Source organism: Chelonoidis abingdonii, chromosome 4 (genome assembly GCF_003597395.2).
Source record: "Chelonoidis abingdonii isolate Lonesome George chromosome 4, CheloAbing_2.0, whole genome shotgun sequence".
Lineage (NCBI taxonomy): Eukaryota > Metazoa > Chordata > Testudines > Testudinidae > Chelonoidis > Chelonoidis abingdonii.
In genome coordinates this window covers 109,547,026-109,570,927 of record NC_133772.1, presented here as the reverse complement: position 1 = coordinate 109,570,927, position 23,902 = coordinate 109,547,026, and the positions used below count along the sequence as shown (strand labels likewise).

General features: G+C 45.4%; 2 protein-coding genes and 1 long non-coding RNA gene across 7 annotated transcripts in view; 2 read left to right on the top strand and 1 right to left on the bottom strand.

Annotated features, from left to right (window-relative positions):
• Positions 1-22,713, bottom strand: part of BBOF1 (basal body orientation factor 1) — a 23,515-nt gene extending 802 nt beyond the window's left edge. The window contains exons 1-10 of one of the 2 annotated variants that reach the window (XM_075065549.1): positions 21,572-22,713; positions 21,104-21,366; positions 19,898-19,963; positions 19,116-19,259; positions 17,626-17,706; positions 17,077-17,147; positions 16,498-16,642; positions 15,557-16,050; positions 14,325-14,429; positions 12,616-12,690 (exon numbers count right to left, since the gene is read on the bottom strand). In XM_075065549.1, coding sequence (XP_074921650.1) covers positions 12,616-12,690; positions 14,325-14,429; positions 15,557-16,050; positions 16,498-16,642; positions 17,077-17,147; positions 17,626-17,706; positions 19,116-19,259; positions 19,898-19,963; positions 21,104-21,366; positions 21,572-22,079 — 1,952 coding nt within the window. In that variant the 5' untranslated portion in view covers positions 22,080-22,713. The remainder of the gene's footprint in view (positions 1-12,615; positions 12,691-14,324; positions 14,430-15,556; positions 16,051-16,497; positions 16,643-17,076; positions 17,148-17,625; positions 17,707-19,115; positions 19,260-19,897; positions 19,964-21,103; positions 21,367-21,571) is intronic. The other variant, XM_032801965.2, reaches the window with a different exon arrangement.
• LOC142046780 (uncharacterized) lies at positions 17,235-17,660 on the top strand. The gene is made up of 2 exons (XR_012655814.1): positions 17,235-17,442; positions 17,577-17,660. It is a non-coding gene; the product is annotated as an uncharacterized LOC142046780 (long non-coding RNA).
• The window catches only part of ENTPD5 (ectonucleoside triphosphate diphosphohydrolase 5 (inactive)), a 43,379-nt gene continuing 41,196 nt past the window's right edge, over positions 21,720-23,902 (top strand). For 2 of the 4 annotated variants that reach the window (XR_004376708.2, XM_075065552.1), the window contains exon 1: positions 21,720-21,813. The gene's annotated coding sequence lies outside the window, so the exon portion shown is untranslated. The remainder of the gene's footprint in view (positions 21,814-23,902) is intronic. The other 2 variants (XM_032801970.2, XM_032801971.2) reach the window with 2 other exon arrangements.

Genomic DNA, 23,902 nt, shown 5'->3' with positions numbered 1-23,902 from the left:
AGTCTCCATTTGAGCGCCCAGTTGGAGGCAATGTGGATTAAGATTGATTAAAAAAAATTAAATTATCTCTCTCTCTCTCTCACCCCCCTCCCCACACACCACACACACAGTACAGGGGGCGTTAAAACGTCAAAAGACCGACTAAAAAACAGGCCTTTCAATTATATTTTTAAGCTCATGCGTTTTGAGCCAATTTCATGACTTTTTCAGGATCGACCATGATTTTTAATCTCTTGAGATGGCCTACGGCATGTATGAGTGAAGCGCCCTGTAAAGGCCCAGTATGGGCCGAACTAAGTAATGGTCAAGATTAGCTAAAAAAGCAAAGTCAAGCTGTGAGCTGGAAGCCGGCTCGGTCACAGTGCTGCAAGGCACGGACTGATAATGCTAAACATATATTACTCGCATATTGAAGTATAACACAGGTTACCAGAACACCTTTATATTTGGACATTCCACAGATAAGAAGAACAGGCCAACCCATCCAGATAACAGGGGCGCCAAGGTAAATGATGGATAAGAGTTGTTTGTCGCACCAAGTTGCTACAAGTGGAGGGCAGCCCTCTGACTCATACAGGGGTTTGCACCTCAAATTATGTCAGGAGTGATGTGTAACTTGTTTTGTACCTGTGTATCAGAATGTATGCCTTGGGCGTGTCTGGCGTCCGGCTATGGGGCAGTGGACTGTCCGCCACTGACTGAGCCGAGTCCATCTTGATGGGGGCACTACTGTACTCTGCCCTGAAGTTAGGCTAGGAACCTACAGGACTATTATTGTGTCCCATACGCAATAAACCTGGCCGACGTGCCTCCCCATTTCATACACTTACTCGGACTCTTGTGGTCATGGGGGTCTCTTCGGGTCTGTTGTGTTTAGCTATCTGCGCAGAGCTGGGCATCACACGAGGGCACACACCACAATTGCACGCCGCGTGATGACCAACAAGGAGGAGAGCAGAGCACCAAACAAGTAGCAATCTGACAACCTCCTTCTTGACAACAGTGGCAGACTAAAACAACTCAGTTCCCTTTTGATCCTCTTATGCTTGGTTTTTAGCAGCTATCGTGTTCATATAAGGACAAGATGCCTCTTGTTACCTTTCCCCCTCTATGGTCTCAGAAACGGCTTTGCCCACACTTTTCAAAATTTTCAGAACTCACCACCGCAACTGTCGCTCTGTGTGTTTTGGTGTGAGGGCCTTTGTCTCTCTGATTTGGAGCATGGGGCTTTTCTGTGGGTTAGGAGGATCCCCTGTGGGTTGATTCAGGGCTCTTTGGTTCTGTGGCGTTTGATTTTTGTGTTTCTCTCCTACTTGATTTGGATTTTGTAATCTTTGCTGGGAAGGTAGTTGTTGGTTGTTCTTGAATATGAACCATCCCAGTTCAAACCTTCCCTGCTTCTGTACTTCAAAGGGACCAACAGGACAGATCGTGCGGGCCCTTGATCACCCCCCAAGCTAAGGAGCGGTCTGCCACCTGATGGGGGCGTGAAGGCAGGAGCTGCCCTCTCTCCTGATGGACGGAGACATCAAAGTGAAGGGTTTGAGAAAGGCCACTTCGTTGGACCCACCTCCTTGCAAAGTCCAGCGTGGCTAGATCAATGGGCTGTTATGGCTGCAAAGGAATGAAGTATTTCATTAGGTTTGCGTGGACAGAGTGGCACTTGTGGTCTGCCCCAAACACAGACTAGCAAATGGACCCAGTGGGCTTATCAGCCTTGCATAGCGCGAGCTGGCAATTGCTGGATTTCAGTCTGTGCTTGAAGCACTTAGGGGTGTTGCATGTATTAATTGGGCGGGTGGATGCGTTAAGCGTTACCAACCTCCGTATATCCTGAAACCTGGATTGGAGATGATAAATGAAGTGGTCTGTGACTGGACTGAGAGATGACTGCGATGAAGCTCGGTAATTGGGAGGTTAGAAGCAGCCTGGATGGGGTGAGTACAGGTAATTAATTGCCAACCTGGCAGCTCCTATGTAAGAAATGGTGGCTGAACTTACAGTGGGAGAGTTGTAGGCAAATGTGAGAGTGCAAGGGAGAAGGATGTGGGTAGGTTGCAATAGGGTTGACTGCAGGCATATATGTCGTGTGTAGTGCTGTGATCACCAGGGCTGAGGGATGGAAAGCTAGGAGTTTTGGAACAGAAGGCAAACCAAGTGGACGTTAACATCAATTATTTAAAAAAATGGACTGTTTAATTTAATCGATTTTTTTGTAAAATGCTTTTTGAGGAAAAGCCTATCTACAAATAGTTTTAAGATACATTATTAGCTCAAAATATCTCTCATGGAATAGGGATTTACCTTCTATTCTATGTATGAGACATATTCATGTATGTGTAAGAAGTTTGTAAATGAATTCATTACATGGATTAAGGACCAATTTTATGGTGTTCACATGGGTTCTGATAAATCATTTAGGTTACGTTATCTTTCATCTACCCAGTGCTTCCATCTAGAAGATACATTAGCATGCTTAGTTTTACAGTTTTTCAACTGATTTGTGTTCCAGAGGTACCTGTTTGTTAACAGCAAAATGTTTTTAATACATATTTAATATATAGAGTGAGAAATAACAGGACCTCAGCTCTTGTGTCCCTCTGCCAAATTTGTGTACAGAGTCATCCCCTTACCCTCTCTCCTCTAAAAGTGCAAGTTTTCAAAGTTCCATGAATAGAAGATTGTTGGGGTGCGGAATAGCAGGACAGGAGAAGTCTGCGAGCTACATTGAGAAGCGGGGCATTATGTTGTTTTGATAATTTATTATGTTTGCTGTTGAGAAAAAATCCATAATATCTTAACGTTGTTGTTTAGTAAATACACAATTTAAATGTCTGTCTGGTGATGTTCTCCTTCCTATACAGCCTGGCAGGAAATCCTCCAATATTAATGTTAACCTGTTGAATTGGGAGCTAGTTCATCTCCCGTGACTTTCTAAATGGTCTGCTTCATTCCGCCTTTTGCTAAAGAAAAACACCAAACATCATGCATTTTTCGGATTAGCTGTAAAACTATCTGAAACGTTTTTTCAAAAATCAATTACTGTTTAAATGTTTATAGTGTAGTCGTGGGTACCTTCTAAATGAAACCTACTCTATCTGATTGTGAAGATATCTGTATTAGGTTTATAATTAACCCAACAAGAATGCACTTTTATGTAGAAACCATGATTAAACTGGTTCTCCTGACTTGTGACTTAAAATCAAACCACCTATAAAACCAGTCCTGACTGAATCTTACGGGCCCTTGATCAACCCTCAGGCGGAGAGTCGATTTGTCACTTGACTGAGAGCAGGCAGTGGATGTGGTAGTTGGGCGTTGACAGATGGACGGGCATGGCAATTGGGTTGGTAGCTACCAGTGCAGAGGACAGTGGGGCATGCAAATTCAACAGGACAAATGCAACATACTCCACTTGGAAGAAATAATAGTTGCCACACATGCAAATGAGAATATGAACTGCCCTTGGAGGAGTATGCGAAAAGGGACGGGGCGGGTCATAGCTGGATCACAAGTTACTATGGAGAACGTTTCAACATAGGTGTGACCATAATTCTTGGGAGGTTTAAACAGGATGTTGAAACATGAGAACTAATTCTTCCACGCCACTCCAGACAGACTAGATATAGAGACTACAACTGGGTATTGCGCCATTCTGGGTGCCACATTTCGAAGGATGCTGACAATTGGGATGTCCCGAGAGAGCAACAGAAATTATTAGGTCTAGAAATGACTATGAGGGTAGTTAAAAATGGTTGTTCATTTGTGGAGTGAGGCCAATAATGAACATAAGTTTTCAAGTACTAAAGGTTGTTTCAAGGGAAGAGGATGGCCTTCGATAATACTTTAGTCCTTGCCATGAGGCAGGGATGAACTAGATGACTTCTTGAGGTTTTTCCAAGATCCTACGATTCTATGATTCTATGCAGGTTGATGTCTGTGGTGGAGAATGGTGCAGTGATGCTGGGATGCTCTGAGGTGGTTTGATGTGTGTTGGGGTGGTCTGGCTTTGGGGCTGTCATATGGCATTTCCTTGACTGAGGTTTTTTGTTTCTGCTGTTTCTCGGTTAGGCAGCCACTGCCTGTATAGGAGGGCGTTGGGCAGTCTCTAAGTGGTTTCTGGAAGCAGAACACTCTTGTGAAGCCATTGGAGTAGTGAACAGACTCCTATGAATGGAACTGCATCTCACCCCAATTGGCGCCCCGCTAGGAAATACTCCACTTGGGTGGCGTGGCGGCAGTATGCATCCATGGCTAATGTATAGAGTAGAACAGGGTCGGCACCTTACAGACAGTGGTGGTGCCGTCTTCATTTATTCACTCTAATTAAGGTTTCGCCGTGCCAGTCGTATATTTAATGTTTTTTGAAGGTCTCTCTCTACAAGTCTCTATATTTAAATACTACTATTGTTGTTTTGTAATAACAAGTTTTCAAATGTTTTAGAGCTTCCTTTTAAATTAATTAATGTTGATCTTACACCACCAACCCACTCCGCCCGTGCTGGTCTGGGGTTTTTCTGTTCACCTTTAGGCCGGCAGCGGGCTGTGTTCGTAGTGGGACTCGTGCCGCGGACCCCAGCTGGGAAGTCTGGCGCCAGAACCGCAGACTGGCGGCGGCGTGTGGGGCTCGCGTGGCCCAGGACCCCAGACCAGCAGTGGCTGAGCGGCTTCAGCTCCACTGCCACTCAGGGATTCCATCCTCTGGCTGTTGGCAGCCCAGGATACCCAGCTGCCGACCACGCTCGCCCAGTGCCAGTCCTCTGGGACCCGGCCCTGCCCCACATACTGTGGGTTTACCTCCTTTCTCCCTGGTTCTGGCCCATTCTCTTCCTCTCTCATGCACTGGCTGGGCGTTGATGTGGACTGAGCACAGGAGATCTGGGAGTGAAGGTCTGGCCAGGAGCTAAAATGAGGAGGGCTAGGTTGGGGCAGGAGGTTTGGGTGTGGGGCCTACCTGGGCAGCCCCCCTGTGGCGTGAAGGGTTGCAGGTGGGATGTGAGTGAGGTAGGGACTCCTGTTTGGTGTCAGGGTGGGGTGGGGGCTCAGAATTCACATAAGACTCACAATCCAGGTCGTGTCCCTGACTCGCCGGCAGCGGCGCAGTATCCTCTCTCGCTCAACTGTCTGACAGTACGTTTGATTACGTGGTGTGTAGTGTGATCATATGTCTAATTGTGCGGGTGCATGGATGGAGTTTACCTTTTTTGTTGTTTTTTTGTTTTTTGTTGGGCGATTGGAGCGGGGGGACTGGGGATGTGGGGAGTGCAAGAGTCAGGGCGAAGGATGGGGGCATTGAGGGGGGTGCAGGTGTTCAGGGTTAGGGGCTGGGTCCATGTGTGGAGCAACACAAAGGCGTATCGCTGGATTAGATCGAGCTGATTGTTCATCGCTTGGTATGGTTATAGATGATGCTTCTTATCCTATCATCTAATTTCCCGTATGGTGATGTCAATAGTATTCTCCTCTCGTTGTCAACGGTTATTGTACTAGTTTAAACATGCAGACCGCCATTATTCTGGACGTGTTTCTTTTGATTTCTTTTTGTTCTCTTGCCTAGTTCAGTCAGCTGGGGTCCCAGTTGGGGCGGGGAGGCGTCAAGGAGTCAGTAATGTCGACAGAGGCTCTGTGGTACAGGGTCAGGGCAGCGGGGCACCGGGGTGTATGTGGGGGTGCGGGCTCAGGGCAGAGGGCTGGGTGTGTGTGGAAGAGGGGGGATCAGCTCAGGAGAAGCAGAGTGACTGCACCCCCAGAACCCCCAACCGCCTCTCCACTCCTTGGTTCCCCCCCTAACAGACCCGGGACTATTTATGCCCATCCACCCCCCCTGCTCCCTAACTGCCGCCTCCAGAGACCCCCACCCTAACCACCCCCAGATATACCACCCCCCATCCTGCTTCCTGTTCCTTGCCTGCCCACCCTTAGCAACCCCCCCTGCCCAGCCCTGGCGCCGGCCCCCTTGAGGTTGAGAGCTCCTCGCTCATGCGGGCCCTGCCGCCGCCACCCCGCCGCGTGCAGCCCTGCATATGCCCGTCCCTCAGCGCGCTGTGCGCTCGGCAGCGGCTCCGGCGAGCCGGGAGCGTCTTTTTCCCTCCTCACGGAGCAACGCTGCCCGCGGAAAGGCGCGGCAGCCCAGCCCGAACACTGCGCGGGGGTGGCCGGCTCTGGGGGAAGGTGGGGCAGGGCCGGCGGCTTGCTGTGCTAGGCAGATGCATCAGGCGCGGGACCGTGGACTCGCGCGGCTTTGCGCGTCGGGTAGGCTTTTTAATGACATTCGGTCCCAGGCGCAGCAGCCGCGTGCCATTAAAATTGGGCTCGCGTGCCATCAGTTGCTGGGACCCCTGGAATAGAATTATTCCCTCCGTGCTTGCTATGCTACATGAGATACTCATCTGTTCTGCTTCTTGATTTCTGTTTAGGTGTCATAATGTTTGATTAGGTACGTCTATTATCTCATATTTAGGAAACTGGATCTAGTTCTTTCGGGAGAGAAATATGAGGCTGTTCTGTTGTACATTCTGGTACTTGTTCCTTCTATTATATGGTGGCTTTACTCTTGATTTTTAGGTGGTGTAATGTTCATACCGTGCCTCTGCCCATGTTCTCCTTCACTGGCTCGTGCTTCGTTCAGAGGAGACAATGGTCTCTGGCAAAGGTAACTCATCAAATTAGGACATATGTGTTTTTGCTGCGCTGTGACCTAGTGCAGGAAGGCCAGGTTGGCGTGCGGGAAGAGACCGCCAGTTTGTATTAACACGGTGAGACTTGGTGAGTGGAGGGAGAATTGAGCATGTGCTTTATTGCTGGGGCGAACCTCAGGATGTTGGGAAGGGCAGAGAAAGCTATGCAGCTCCCTATGTTGACGGATCTTTGTACTCTGAGGTATAGTGGGAGGGCATTGCAGGATACCAAGGCCAACTGTACACCCTGTTTCTCTCATTTCCTTCAGGGGTCAGTTCTTACACGCTGAGACTTTGCATCTCTCCGGGAGAGGGAAGATGCCACAGTTACAAGCGCTGTGTTATGCCACCATGGGAAACTAACCAGCTTTTACAGGGGTAGCATTCGTGGTGCCTTCACCTTCTGTGCTACGGACTTCTTCCAGCTGTTACTGCTGCGTTCTATTCCTATTTTTCCCTGGGAATGAAAGCCCTGTTCTCCCTAGTTCTCTAATTTTTTCCACAAATCAGGAGCTCCTCATTGACGCAAATCTAGTTTTCTGGTTGCTCTCAGCAATTTTTCAGTTATTAGTTCAGTTTCTCCCAGAACACACTCTCCTTCAGGGGGACAGGTCAGGATGACAGCCTGGGCACAACTTCTTCCCCTCCCCCAACCCTTCAACTGAACTTGCACAGGCTCCATTTTGCCCACTATATCTATCTTTGTCCCACGGCTTCGTGCTGCAGCTTCTCCACATCCTTCTGTCCAATATTCTGTTCACCCCACTCTGAGAATTCCCCTGTTGCAGAGAGTTGGCTTTCCATTATGGGAGGTAGCAAGTTTTGAGAGTGTCTCTGAGTTTCTGGAGGTTAACCCCACCCACAACTGAACAGTTTTGAGGGGCCTGTGTTTGCGGACTGGCTGCTTTAGAGTTTCACAGGAGGTTTACAGGGGTTCTTGCTGGTATCAAGGAGATTCCTGAGTGTAGAGTGATCCACCCTACTCGCTCTGGTTGAAACTTTGATCTGCCCCATCATGTATGTTCTGTCCAACTCCTGTTTAGTTTTCAGCTCTGACTGTTAGCTGAACCACTGCAGGGTGATGCTTCCTATATAGCCAGCATAAAAAAAAAAAAAAACAAAAAAAAAGGTGCCTATGTGCCTGTGACTATGGAGCAGAAGGCCGAACCATATGTATGTCTATCCTGGCTGCGTGTATTCAGGCCCTGTGAGCTGGCCCCCCCCCCCCCCCCCCCCCCCCCCCCCCCCCTTTGATTGTCAGAGATGCTTTCCTTCCTCAGGAACAATCTGTCCTTTGGTTTCTTTTCTGATCTTCATATGTCGTGGCTACTGCCCACTACTGATTCACTGTCACACCTGCTCAAGTGTGTGTGAATCTTTTAGTGACTGCAGCCCTACTCTAGTGACAGGTGAGGTCTCTTAGCCTATGTGATAAAGGTCTTTGCAGCTGGAAGATCTGGGGTTCTCATTTTCCTGGAGTGGGTGGGGGATTGGGTTTGAGCTGGTGCTCGATGCAGCCTGGAGTAGTTAAGGAGGTCCTGGATGGGGTAGTTCAAGAGTTATATTGGCTTCTTGGAACTCTGCTATAAGCTGGCAGGGGACTGGCAGAGTTGCTTCTTGCACTGAGGAATCTTCTATTTAGAGACTCTTAATCATGATTCATTGGTCTATTAAACAAACTGGCTGGAACCTTCTATTTCCTGCCTTTGGTAAAGCTGCCTTTTGTAACTGACAGCTGCCTGACTTTAATCCACTGCTTTGGTGCCCCTTTTTTGTGTATTTCTCCTTCAGGTTCTGTTTAGCCTAGGGGGAAATGTCATATTTATGCACTTGATTGTGGATAAAAATTGCTATGATTCTTCATGAATGACCTTTTGGGTTTTGTGTGTTTTTTTTTAGTAGATCTTTGTCTGGATGTAGTGTTTAATTTGCCTCTTGGGGTTCAGTGGTACCATTGATCCTATTACTAAAGTGCTTGGATCCAGTTGCACCTCCTTTTTACACAGGAGCTCACTTCTGCAGGAGACTTCTGGTTCCACTACTATCACTCCATTTCCAATGCTCTTTTCCTATAAAAACACTTTACTCTAGAGCAGAAGAGCTGTCTCAGAATGCAGTGCATCCGCCTCCAGCCAGGATTCCCTTGCGGCAGCTGGGAACCTTACCCCCTACGAACTTGGCCAGAGGAGAAATTTTTTTTAATTATGAGGAAAATTTCTATAAAGGACGTATGGGCCTCTGTATCTTAAATAACACATGGTTATTTATAAAATGTTATGTATTACAGTCCCCTTCGGTGGGTGGTTTCAATGACATGTGGAAAGCCAACCAACACGCGGTTGGGGATAAAATGGGGACATTATGATTTCACGCTGTTGGCATACATGGTGGTGCCTCACTTTTTACATAAGGTGTCCCAGTGTATATAGTATATTGTTGGTTAGGTGGTGTCTTTTTAGGTGTGGCGCTCAGGTTTGGATGGAGTGTTGTATGGTGGGTAGCCTTTCTTTTGGATGTAGCCTTTACTGTCTGTTGCTTTGTTCGAGATCAGGCTTCTACAGCCCCTTACTCTTGCTGTTTGTGACTCGTTCATCTGCAATATCTGGAGGTGGTTGCCACTTGGTCAGGTTTGGTTGGTATTGGAGCAGGATGGAGGCTCTTGGATACGGTCGGGAGCCTGTTCTGCTTGGTGCTTTGATGATAGGTCAGGATCTTTCTTGAGGGGCATGTTTTGTCAGTGCTGCAATGTCATATGTTCTCATTGTCAGGTGTGGTTGCTATCACTATATTAGATGCGTGTCCGTGCTTATCTCAGAGGCATGAGATGGGGAGAGAGTGGCTTGAGATACTTAGTCTGCCACTGGTGGGTACCTTCTCAGTTAAGATGTGCAGCTGTTAGTTTATGCTTTCGAGAATCTTTCTTATTTTCGTGTCGCCTTGATCAGATTAGGCTGCCGTTCTTTGCTGCCTCGTTCGCTCTCTGTCAATGCTTTTTGTTTATCTTACCTCATGGATCAGCATGTCATGCTTTGTTGTTCATATAACTCTCTATAGATATATACATCAGAGATAGAGAGACTTTGCCTCTTTCCCCATGCCTGAACATCCTGTGGTTCGTTACATCAAGTTTATCGCTTGCCTTGATACGTGAAATGTTATATTATATTTATTATGGGTTACTTCAGATTATGAGACATGCGGAGGTTGTCTACTGGCTTGGAACCCCATGTGTTGGCATAGAGGCGTTCAGCCCAGCTTAGTGAAGCCTTCTGGGCATCGCGAAGCAGGGCCCACTCTATGTTCTTTCTCGTCGCTAGGGCTCTGTTCCGTCTCTTCAACGCACTGCCCCTCTCCGCCCCCTTGAGCCGGCCCCCCTGCCCCGACCCAGGAAATACTGTATTCTGGCTGTATCGCATCTTAAAAGGTAAGCACATCTGGCTGCCTGTCCCCACCACTACCCCTTACTTGCCACAAGGGGGACAGCCACTTACAGGCAGGAGGTGAAGATGCTGAGGTTCACAGGCAGACTAGGAGCAGCTCCCCACTTTCCTGTAAGCCAGGGGTGCTGTCCTTCCCCCGCAATCTTGAAAGCTCTGTTCAACCCAGGAAAGAAGTTAACTGAGCTGTTTCTGGAATGTGACCTACTTGAGATAGTGCCCAAGCTCCTGCCTGCGTGCTGCACTCTAGAGAAGCAGCTCAGTTTTAAAGGGCCACAGCCGGCATTGTGTGCCCACTGATGCAGAAGTGCCCCAGGGTGCCTCACTCATCACCTTTGCAGCCAGGGGGCTAGAACCAGCTGCCTGTCCCAACTTGCTAGGCAGCCACTTACAGGTAGGAGGTGAAGACTGAGATTCGCAGGCACAGCTGTGAGCCCCCACTCCAAGCAATCCTGAAGAGCATCCCATACCATCTTGTTCAGAATTATGAACATTTCAGAGTTACGAACAACCTCCATTCCTGAGGTGTCTGCAACTCTTGAGATTCTACTGTACTACAACAGCCCATCTCACTTTTTCCACTCTGCTGCTCTACATCAAATGCCATCTCTAAAATCCTCACTTGCATTCAAGGGAATGAGTTCAAATATTTTTAAAAGTAGACAATTTTTAAATTAAAAAGGAAATAGGTGAAGGTTTTAAACAAAATCACAGAGGAAAATAGAAGTTTAAAAAAAAAATAATTTTGTCAGATCAAGCTGAGCCTAGCATTGGATCATGTATTTACCTTCTCTGATCGCTGTTGCCCTGACTTTGAGTCTTTTCTTAACCTCCATTTTAAACTCAAGCTACTCATTGTTTTTTTCTATCTGTTTGTACAGTGCCCAGCCCAACAGGCCTCATTTCTGAATGAAGCATCTAGGTGCTATTGCAATATAAACAATAAATGCCCTGAGCTCTTTTCACTATTTTTTTAACCTTCCAGATCCTGTGTAAGATTCTCCTCCAATCCTCCACCTGTACTCCTGCTTTCATCCCTATTTTTATTATTTAAATTATAGTTGTGCTTAAAGGCCCCCCTGCTTGGGGCCCCAGTGTGCTGGGGGTTTCACAAACCTAGTAAAGAGATAGCCATGACTGTACACTCCTCGGGCAGAGACTAAAGGACAACATTCAGCAGGTTGATGAAACAACTGGCTGGGGAAGGAGAAGTGTTGCTGCCTATACACCTGCCAAGTCACCTGCTTAACTGGCTCATTTACTGACTCCTACTCTCTTTTTTGTGCCCTCTCCCATGCCAATCCTCACACTTGGAACTCACCCCCCTCTTTATGCCAAAGAACCACCCAGTCTCCTTGCAAAGTGCTAGGGGTCTTGCCCTAAAGGAAATAAGTCAGTGCTCCTATTTGTGAATTTTATCTGGTCATTGTGTGTATGCCAATATTAGATTGTAAGCACAACTGTCCCCTGGAACTATCTCCACAACATCTGGCACACTTGCAGCATTTAGTGACAATGCACCATATACCCATGCTTATGCCATATGATAATGTAATATACCCCATGCCTTGGAGAATAACAATTCAACTAGGTGTGTGGTTGTATCAGAGCCTGCACCTACAAAAAACCAGGCTCCAGACATAAATAGGACTGATTCCTATTTCTGCTATCCAGGCACTGATAGCTGAACTGAAGAAGAGAGAGGAAGGATGGCTTTTGTGTGCCTAGAACATTAGAAAGATAGGGTGTCTATATTTAAATAAGACACCCGCCATGAGGTGCTTTCACCAATATAGCAGGAAGAATTGGACTAAAGTGTCGTTCAAGCCAGGCAGAAGATTAAATCCCATCCCATCACACACAGACTAGGCATCTGTAACCTCTAGCCTTGCTAGCTGCTATTCGTTATATGTAGGAACAAGTTCACACACTCTGAAAAAGCATTAACTGGTACAGATCACAGAAATCCATCTGTTTAGCAGCACAGGTCAATGAACACTTAATCTTGGGATTCCACTCTCTTCAATAGCTCTCTCCTGAATGGAGAATCTAACTCAAGGCCTTTCTACTGATACCCAAAGCTCTCTGTGCTATCTGAGTAATTGCCTCTCCCTGTGCAAACATGACCTCTCACAATAACTATTGTCCAAGAATAATGAAGTAAAGGGGAAGCTTCTGAGTACAGAAGACAGAATGGAGCTGCTGGACCAAGAGTCTGGAACTCACAAACAGAAGAGATAGGAATGACTAGAGACTACACATTCAGAACTCAAAGCAAAATTAATCATTTCAACTTAAATTTTCCCTCAAACGTGTTCACGTGCAGACACACCAGCACAAACAAGCAAACAAAAACCTTCAGACTAAGCAAAGTATTTCTCTTTCATGCTGGGAAAGATGATTATATTTCTGTTTTTAAATATGTTGGAGGTGCTTGGGTGTTGTGTTAATGGAGGCTGCCGAGTACCTAGACAGAGTGCTATAAAAATATAATATCTTACCTAGTTTTGTTTCTTTCTTCAGAACGAGGAGTAACAGCAGCTGGAGCTGAAGGGACCAAAACATGTTTGCCTTTCCTGTGAGGAGGAAACAAAGGCAGGAGAAATATGGATTAAGTGTAACGTGTACTAAGAGGCTTCTCTCTATGCCATACCTATCTCTCTTCCTCACTATATAAGGGAAGATGAATAGCAGCCAGAAGTGCTAGTCTGGTGCTAGGTGTACTTTAATCTAGACAATGGAACTTGTGTTTTGCTGCTAAAGTTTTCTTGCTACAGTAAGGAGTAATTGAGAGAGAGACAGAAATGCAGAGTTCAGGGATAAAGTACAGTAAGTTTCTGCTCTGCCACTCAGTTCTAACAGGGGATGGCTGTTCCAACTCTTCATTTATAGAGCCTAGATTATCCCCCCTATTTAGCCACTCTGGACATTAATTCAATTTCTAACTTCAGTGACCATGACTCAGTGATTAGCTCATCAAATCCATTCCCCTTCTGATTCACAGGGAACAGACAGACTCCCCTAGCAGATGATATATCTACTATTAAGCTGATCTTAGTTTAAAACAGAAAATGAAGTTTAAATGACAGATTGGTCTTCCAATTCCAGTTTGTGAGCAAAGCATGAAAAGTGAGTAGAACATAGTGTTTTCCCTAAATGAAATACATTAATTTGGACATGACCCTACAAAACTGCTATATGTATGATTATTAAAAGTGAACACATTTCTAATATAGCATCCAACTGTATTCCCAGTAATGCTGTTTGTTGGAGCATTTTTTTGTCATGAGTTTCCCTCTCAGCTTGGACAATGATCAGTGTCACTTTTTAGTTACCATGCACACACAAGAATGTTTTTATATATTGTATATAGTTAGATATATGTTTTTAATCTCTATTGTAAAAATGAAACAAAATAATAAAAACTTCCATTAATGTAACACTAAGGCTCAGAATTTCAAACAAACACACAAAGTGTAAGAGTTACTATTCCCACCTCAACCTTTACACTCCCACATTGCACATATAGCATTTTAGATTAGTATTTGAGATCTCCTATGTATTCTTTAATACATGCAAGCATGATTTATGTTGCTTAATCTTTCAGTTTCCAGTTTGTAAATCAAGTTTTCAAAGAGACTTCTAAAGCTACTTTCACAAATTCGGCATGCAAATAGCAACATGAGCTATATTGTGAGTACAATTTTAATGGCCAGTCTGTGAAAATTTCAACACATTTATAACTTTTTTATGATTGGACAGATTCTTTATCTTTGCCACAGACCAAGCACAGATTTCATTCTGTTTATGGGACTCTTCTCTCATTAACTGGATAAATTATCTCTTTATGTTCACTTGCTAAAGATAAGCAGGAATCAGTTAAGCACTGTGAATAAAATTAATCCCATTTCATTGGTCTAGACTCTAGGACGCCTCTCTGTCCTCTTCACTACTACAGCTACTTTTCTTCCTCTTCAGAGGTATCTTAAACTACACATGAAGACCTAGTAGCTCAACCTAGAGCCAGACTAAAATTAGCTAAAATTCCCTTCTCCAAATTGAGCTAGAATATCTTTCCCTCAGCCTGCACAATTACTGCTCAGGACAGGTTCAGCATTAGCTCCAGAATGGGGGAATCCAAGCAATCACCCTGGATTCCACAACAGGAAGAGCCCTGTGTCCATCTAGTACCATAGAAACAGAGCATTACCGTCGCTCCCGGCCATTCATTCTTGCAAAGAGTAACCTCAGAACACATTCCTTCTGCTCCCAGGTCAACTGGCCAATATCCACCTTCCCTTGCTGGATATTTGTCCTGAAAAACATCAGTGAGCAGATCAACAGAGTAGGAGAATAAGACCAAACAAAACTCTTACCATCCAGCATAAAATCTCCTTCTTTCTGAACAGTGGACACAGAAAGGATTTTCAATCATAGCTCTGAATTTCCTAAGTTTCACTCAGCTGGTCAATGATATGTAAGCAGAAAATAATCCTTCATTGGCAGGAGATGGACTATACACCTTGATCAATCTTCCCCACCTCTTTAAATTCGACATGTTTTAATCAAGAATAAAATATAGAGCTTTTACCTCTAAGAAAGGCCCCATGTAGTCTGCACAAAATTGAACCTAAATTCTGTGGCAAAGTACCTAGATTCTGCTGCAGTCTGATGGACACTCTGGAAATTTTGTGGCATCTTCAGATAAATTTCAAAACCAGAGGCTTTTATTGAATTAAATTTAAAAAGGTATAAAACAATCAGTACAGTAGCTCCTGTTATTGATTTTGATATTATATTACATTTATTTTATACAGTTGCCCCTTTTTCAGTTTTCATTGTGCCACAGATTTTTGTATTGACAATGAAGAACTGCTTTGAGAAGATGTCAAGGGAGGTGTGCAACTGAAGCTTTTGGCCCAAACGGAGGCAAGGGAGACAGAGGTTGCAAGAAAAATACATTAAAATAATCAGCAATGAAATAAATAAGTGTTGGCATTTAATTGTCATTTTTAGGTTTCAGTGTTAATATTGTCCCTTCTATTGTGTTCTGCCAGGTCTGCAGCAGCAGTCAGTCCTGAACCTCCCTACCAGGGCCACCCCGGGGGCGGAAGGGGCAATTTGCCCCAGGCCCTGCTGAAGGCCCCCTTTGAGTATATAATATTCTATAGTTTTGCAACCTTTTTTATGGAAGGCGCCCCTGAAATTGCTTTGCCCCAGGCACCCTGAATTCTCTGGGCAGCTCTGCTCCCTACCCTGAACAGTTGGGTCTGCAGTCTCCCCTCCAATGCTGAACTTCTTTCCTCCCCTCCCATCACAGGAGCCTCCACAGAGATTACTAATTTGGGTATTGTTACTGCACAGGGATTTTTAAGACTTAGGTTTCATTCCTATGAGCCAGGGAGATGGACACTAAATCATCTGCTGTTTAATTACATGTACCATTTCTCTGCCTCCTGCAGGTCCCTGTACACACTATTTGTGCTGTGAGCATTGCTGTTAAACGTTCTGATTTTGGGGTACTCTTCCTTCCCTGCAAATGCCTCCATCATTTTCTTCTGATAGGCAACTTGGGCCACCTGCTTGTAGCACTTCCTGCTGGACACGATCTCACGCTTCACCTGGTCCAGAGCTTCTAAGAAGAAACTCTCTACCTCACTCCTCTCATCCAGAATGTTCTTGGCCAGTTTCTTCACTCGATTCATCTCCCGATCCTTCATCTCCAGCAGCTGCTGCAGCTTGTTGATCTCTACCATGCCTGCCTGGTTTTGAACTAAAGCGTGATGCCGTGTCTTCTGAATTTCTGTTTCAAATTCTTGGGTCATATGACCTAGTGCCATCTCCAGTCTCTCCACCTTGTGCTGCAGTGCTTGGATCTGTGCTTTTTGCAGAGTGACTTGCCGGACCTTTTCCTGAACCAAAGTCTCATTGGTTTCCTAAAGGACAAGAGACAATGATTTGGACTCTTATCTTGGTCACCCTGAACCTCAGAACTCTTTCAACAATAATAACAAATGGGTTACATCAGACGGATAGATACTCCAGCACTTCCATGCTGGAGTGTGAGTAGTAATCTGGGTCAGGGCTCTGCCTGCAAGAGAAGCAAGCTGAAGAGTGTCTGATCTGTGTACTCCCCATTGTATACACTGAACTCCTCTTAGAGGGGCACTATAGGAAATGTTTTCTATTTTCTCCTCCACAATTAAAAGAACAGAATAAGAGCCTCATGTTTCTTAAGATAGCTCCAAAATCCTGTAAATTGTGGATGGGTCTGACTTGGAAAGGCGCTACTCCCAATGAACTTGCATCTGTATCCAGAATTTGGATTTCAAGAGCCCCTTCCTAGGGAAGAATGAAATAGAATTAGAAATCAGAGCAGGAACCTTCTCCTGCAGAAGAAAAGCTTTGTCCTCTTCTAGCTGCTGCTTGACTTTTTTTAGCTCCTCTGTCTCCTTCAGGTGATAAGCAAGAGCCTCCTGAAGACGAACATTCTCCTTAAACACTGCTCTCCCAGTGCTGTCTAACTGCCTGGAGAAGGCGAAACAAAAACACAAGAGGTGACATCTCAGCCTTTTGGTTCTTCCTATATTAAAATCAATACCCTAATTTCAGAGAGAGAGAATTCATTTATAGGACTGTCACTGAGACAGCTTTGCTTCCAGCACCAGGGCTGGACCAGAAGATGGGGGATCATGGAAGTGTCACTGAGACAGCATTGCCTCAGTATCTGGACTGGAGCCGATATTAGTCTGATGGTAGAGATGTCCGGATGGTGATGGTGCCTGCATTTGAAGTGTGAAAGTAATATAGATGCTGCTAAAGGTCCTTACCCATTTTCCCACAAAGGGTCCTTGTTGTGTATAGTAGTGTTGGCTGCCTGGCAGTTATTTATAAGACCAAGAGTTACAGTGGCTTTCTGACTCCTCATTGTAACTGGGGAACAGATAACGCAAATGGCTTACACAATGGCCTCATGGTGGGCTCTCTCTGCCAGCATTACTATCTTCTTCTCAGCCTCTCTTTCTAGTAGTTGCTGAAGGGGAGAAAAGGCTGTTTAAATACAGACTGAGACTATGTGGTACTAAAGATAAAATTAGACTCAAAGCGTTTTTCTAAAATCACATACATGGGATTGAACTGGCCACTGATACAATCTTGTATCCTAGAGGAAGAGAGGGAGTGAGCGAGCAGTGATATGCCCCCCTTGGGGGCACTGAAACAACTTCCCTTTGGGAGCGGGGATGGAGCAATTATATGGCCCGTCAGGGATCTTGATGCTCCTGTGACTTTCCCTGGAAAGCTGCACCCAATTGCCACATCATCTTCTTGTATTTACTTACACACACATACACTCACACTCTCTCTCTCTCTCACACTCACACTCTCTCTCTCTCTCTCTCTGATGATTGTAAAATGTTCATCAAATAACCAAAGCAACTGAAACCTGGGTCAATAGGGAAAGTCACATTGTTCTAATATGAGATTCCTAAATCCTTCGTAAGACACTGTACCTTTTCTTCAATGAACCTGTTCTCCAGCCTTCCAAGAGTCTCCTGATGTTCCCTGTTTGAGATTCTCATATTCTCTTTTATCTATGATTTAAAAAAAAAAATCACTTTAACAATGGTGGTGTATTTCAGCCTTTTAGATAAAAGTGTAGATGAAACTGTCTGGAGAGGCATCTCCCAGTTTTTGTCTTGTACTTATCAGGCCCTCATCAGCCCCTTGCATAATCTCTGCCTCGTCTCTACTTCTCTTTAGTCATGTTACACTTTCCTTCTCTTTCATAATTTACTAGCTCCCTTATTTTTAAATCATTGTCAAGCATCATTAGCATACTTTCCACTAGTCTGTTAATAAATATACAGAACACGGCATAGGCCCTTGTAAAACTCTCCCCAGTCTCACACAGCTAGTTACATTCTTTCTACTCATTCAGTCATCTGTGCTATCCAAAACCTGGTACTTGAATTTCTTTGAGAAAATTCTGTAGAAAGGTGTATTTCATACCTTACACCTAAAAAATTATTTATTATTTGTATTGTGGCACCAAATAATGGATCAGGGTTCCATTGTGTGAGGCACTATACAAACATATAGCAAATGATAGTCTCTGCCCTAAATAGTCTACAATCTAAGTGACTTACTTGTGTCAAGAGATAAGGCAGTCACTGCATTCCATCTGCCTATTGAACTGGGTATTGAGAAATCACGTTATATCATTTATAAACCCTATGGTACTTATAGCCCAAATACTAGGTCTTCTGTACATATTCTTAAAGGAGCCATAAGCCCCTTCTGGTATATAAACTGACTGGATCCCAGGCCCTGCAATCCTGGCCTAGTGCAGAAGGGTATAAGTCAAATGTTAGCAATCCAAAGTCACCTCTGTAAATGGCTTTGAGATCTATGGATAACAATCACTACAAGTACTAGATACTTTATTATAGGGCTTGGATTTGGCCCTATATTTTTCTCAAGACATTTGTAGATAGAACGTTTGTTGTATTTGTCCTCAGTAATGAGGCTAGAATAGACCTTTTAGTAGCAATCTGTCCATTTTTGTGCTAGAGGCAGAAGCAATTGAAGAAGCCACCACCTGGCTGAAGTTGGAAATTATTCCTGTACTAACCAGCCAAGTTCAGAAAACATACTGATTCTTTTTAGGTCAAATAATGCTGACTTTAAATGGTCTCCCCCAAACTATATGCTAGTTCAGGAACATATAAGTCTGACCAATATAGTGCTTTCTACACTCACAGCCCTGGTTTTAGTAAACAGTCAGCCAGGTGCATCTGATATTCTTTCGGTATCAGTCACTCACCATGCCATAAAGGAGGCAGTATGACTTCTCATATAAATCATTGCAGACAAAGTTCTGTAGAGCATGTAGTTAGTACCAGTACAGGTTACCACGTTGAATTAACAGTTTTAAATTAGATTGTGTTAGTATTGCTTTCAGGCCATTAAAACATCCAAAATTAACACATCACAAACTTACATCTTCCAGTTCCTTCTCCATATGTGCTTTCTTCTTGCGAAATTCTTTTATTGTTTTCAGTTCCAACTGAATTAAGCCAATTTCTCTGGCTTTTTTGCTGAATTTCTCCTCCAGATCCTTCAATTGTGCAGAATAATGTTCTGCCTGCAAATCAGAAATTCTAATCAAGAAGGGAACAAGTCACAACCATTCAACAATATCACTGCAGGAAATGGACAGCCAATGCAAATTAATAACTTTGATGTGCAGAATTTTAAAAAGTCACTCAATTAATTAGAGTTATCACTAGAAGGAAAGGCAACAAGTTGGACAGAATCAAACTACCAGCAAAAGAGGAGGCCTAGAAAGAAATATTATGTTTAGAGCTATCTTTTAATAATATGTCAATTCTCAGTCTGTTCTGTTCCTTGTTATTTTTAGGGATGGATGGGCAAGAGGTCCTTGAAGAGCCTACTTAATGCAATTCGTTGCTTAAGGGTGGGGAATAGCAGACTTCTGTAGTCTGAAAATTAGACATGTTTCTGTTGTATCTCTGCCCACACCTTATCTATAGGTATTATTACTGGTATCTGAGATAGCAAACCACACTCACAGCTAGAAAGGCCTTGTATAGTCCCTACTCCACTTCTCTTTTGCAGGTTTTTTCCTCATGCCAGGGGTTTACCTCAAAACCTTTACTGCATCTCAACTCTTTCTAACTTGCTCATCTTACTATAACCAAAACCACTGCTCAGCCTGCTGTAAAGGCCTCGTTCTGAGGGAAAAGAGAAAAGTTCACTCACCACTTTCTCATTCTCTTCTTGGGCCTGCTGTTTCAAATCTGCTATCTGTTGCTTCAGTTTTGCAATCTGCACAAGATGAAAATAGAGAAGTCATCATCATGGGGAAAACTCTGCCTCATTTGTTTAACCCTCCTCAAGCCTCTTTGTGGGATCACACCAAGAAAGCTACAGCAACACAGAAAGACCTCTCATTTATAGGATTTAAGTGGGGACTGGGGGGGAGGCTGTGTACACTGACCCTACACTGATTCTGTGTTGGCAGAATTCCTCATAGGCCACTGCAGCCCTCATTATGCCACTAGAGCAGCACATGGGGCCACCATGGGACCCCAGAATCAGTTCCCCACTTCTTGTACTGTATGTTTGGAGTTGAGGCTCTTAGATCTGTCCACTCTCTCTTACTGAAGAAACTCTTGTAAGTGTCAACAGGGGAGCACAAAAAACCCAATCACTGTGTCTGATATTGGAGAAACTCAGAACAAAGTTACACAGATGTTGTAAAAACACTCTTGGTTTCAGGAGCAAATGTGCATCTAGCTTTGACTTCGCATATTTAAAATACGGCCTGCAGGTGTCAGAAGAGGCTGACTATTGCTGGTCCTGCCAAAGGTGGTCTAATGCAAGAAAGATAACTCATTAACACTGCACAACTGCTTTACTATTTGGGCAATTCTGGATCCAGTTACACTTTCACTAGGAAACTTGTCCATATTTCCAAACGAGAAAACTGCAGCTTCCTCCAGTGAAAATGTTCCAATGAAAACAGCAAAGATGCACATCATCCATGCCAAGCATCCTGTTTTGGATGTGCTCAGCTCACCCTGTCTGCCTACAGTATCCACCGAAAGCATAGTGCAACTGGCAGATTGTTGCACCTTTCCCACAATGCTCATCAGAGCTGCCTGGAGCATGTGCAGAATATTTGTGGTATATAGAAGATGATACTACCTGTGAGCTACTTTGGATTTGTTCTATCAGCTATTTCAAAAGGTCCTATGCTGCATTAGGAGCTGCATGTGCACCATGAGCAGCAGGTGCTATGGTCACCTCACATTTGCTGGTGACATTGTGGACAGTCTGCATCTCCCTCTAAACCTGCTGTTAAGACGTCCCTGGGCCTGCAGGCTGCTACACTGCCATCTTTGGTGTGGATGCTCGGAGGGGTGCAGGGAGTGGTGGACAGGTTTCTTGGTTCTCTGCATATACCTGCTCTTCTTTCTCCACATCCTGCTTCTTGAGAAAGCTGATCACCTCGACTGTGTCCTTCTCCAGACAGTGCTGCTGCCATGTCAGCTCCTCGTTGTTCCTGGCCAGCACACGGGCAGCCTCGCGATACTCGGAGCGGGAGATCTCGGTCACCTCTAGCCGGGCTTCCCATAGCGCTGCACTGGCCTTGGCCCGCTCAGCCTCAGATTCCTTAGCCACCTTCGACTCAGCCTTGGCCCCCTTCTTCGCCCTATGAGGAAAAGCTGAGGCACGTGGGTACGAGGCCCCTGGAACTCCCACCCCGCTGGGACCCCACGGCCAAGGACTCCCTCTGCCCTCCCCTCCCACATTGCCTGGTTACCTGCCCCATTATCTCCCTATTCCCCCACACCACACCTCCCCCTCCCTTCCCCCGTTACCCTGGTTACCTGCCCCCTCATCTCTCCACTTCCCTCGCTTGCCAGTTACCTCTCCCGCTTCGCGCCTTTCCCCTTCCGCATCTTGGCCCCGGCGGGAAGTTGCGGGCGTCGATTCCCAGCACGGATCCGTCTCTACGGAATCTTTGTGACAAGAGCTCGCGGCGACCTGTTCCTATGGCGACTAGAAGGCGGGGACTAGTGACGAGATAAGTATGCGACCGTGATGTCAAGTGCGCTGATGTGACATGCGGCACCGGTGAGATGTGGGGTCCCGAGCGCACCGGCGAGGCGGTGAGTGCAGACCCCGGGAGCGCGCGGGGTGTCCCGAGCCAGCCTGGCTCCCACACAGAGACCCCGGCTCCCTTCGCCCCCCGCAGAGATCCAGCCCGGCTCTCCCCGCTTCCCGAGACCCTCGCTCCCCATAGACCCCGCCAGTTCTCGCTTCTCTCACCCTTCCACTGCACACACCCTGCGCCATCCAGAGACCCTCTGCTCGCCCTGTATCCATTGCCTCCTTCTGTCAGATCTTCTCCTGCTCCCCGCCCCACGCGCTCCATCCTTGACCTCCACAGCTCGCTTTATTTTTCCCCATACCCGCTGTCTACCCGATGGAGACGCATCTGCTTCCTTCATTTAAAACTTCTGCTCCCCATACTCGTCCTCATACTTATTCTTGCTCCCGACACACAGATCCCCTCATTTGCCCAGTTCTTGCCCTGCCCACAAAGATCTGCTGCCCCCCATAAATTCCTTGTTGCCTACACAGATCACTGTTATCTCCCCTCCCCCCAAAAAACCATCTTCATACCTTCATCCACCTCAGCCCTCCACACAACTGCCTATCCTCCTGCTTCTCCTTGCTCTTCCCCACCAATCCCCATACTCTCTATGATCATATTTGCCTCTGGTATCATCCAAGGTTGTGGAAAAAAATAGTTTTTTCCCCCCAATTTCTTCATCATTTTGAAATATTTACAGGAACATAATGCATGTTTGAAAGCTTTTTGACACTGGAAATGTTTTGCTGTAACGTCAATCTGTGAAAGAAAGCTAACTATTTGAAAAAGTTAAAAGAGAAATTTTGAGAATGTCAGTGTTCTTCTTAGGTCTATTAGGAAACAGCGAGTTATAGAATAGCCTAGGGCAGGGATCGGCAACCTTTCAGAAGTGGTATGCCGAGTCTTCAGTTATTCACTCTAATTTAAGGTTTCGCATGCCAGTAATACATTTTAACATTTTTAGAAAGTCTCTTTATATAAGTCTATAATATATAACTAAACTATTGTTGGATGTAAAGTAAATAAGGTTTTTAAAATGTTTAAGAAGTTTCATATTAAATTAAAATGCAGAGTCCCCCAGACCGGTGGCCAGGACCCGGGCAGTGTGAGTGCCACTGAAAATCAGCTCATGTGCCGCCTTTGGCACATGTGCCATAGGTTTCCTACCCCTGGCCTAGGGAAAGAGGAATGGGTGGAATGCCCACTCCACTTCTAAAATGACCTTAGCATCCATAACCTCTTTGTATCTTGCACTGTCCAGTTCCTAGTTCTCACAGAGACTTGGATCCCTTTGACACTGCTTCTGCAGCTGCCCCATCTTACCGAGGCCTCTCCTTTTCTTACACTGATTTCCCAGCTTCTTTCTGATTGCTATTTCCAACCCCTATATCTTCCCTCTTCTCACTCTTTCTCTTCCTTTGAATAACATTGCATCTGACTCCTCTCCCTCTTCATGTTGCTATCATCTACTCTCCACCCCTCTGTCCCATTGCGAGATCTGCCCTGCCAACCCGCGACCCTGACTCACCCCCTAAGTCTGTTTCCTCTGATCCAGTTCTCATGCTGCAGAGCATCTCGTAGAAATCCCATGACCAGATTGACTTCCTCCATTAGAAATTCCTTCTGTCTTCTTTCAATTCTGCCATCTTCCCAGTTAACAACTCTCCTTCTCCACCTTAACTAAATTTCGTGCGTAGAATCTGAGCTGCCTTTTAGCCCTTTGACTCTCTCTGCAAACCGTCCACTTCTGTCCATTCTGGCTTCCTCTATCATTCAACTGAAACTGTTCTCACCAAAATCTCTAATAACCTCTTCTTATTCAGATCTCAGAACCAGTACTCCATCCTCATTGATTTGTCAGCCACCTTTGATACAATTTGGCGACGCGACCTTCAGGCTGATAGCCCTTTTTTTTTTTTTTTTTTGCTATCCTTGGAACCAGCTAGAGCAAATGGCCCATACCCTGATTGGGGTGACGGGCATGAGAGAGTGAGTGAGTTTGATACAGTTGACCATGCTGCTCTTCTTTAAGTCTTGTCCTCCCTTGATTTCTGGGACTCTGTCCTCTCCTGGTTCTCCCACCTCTCTAATCACTCCTTCAG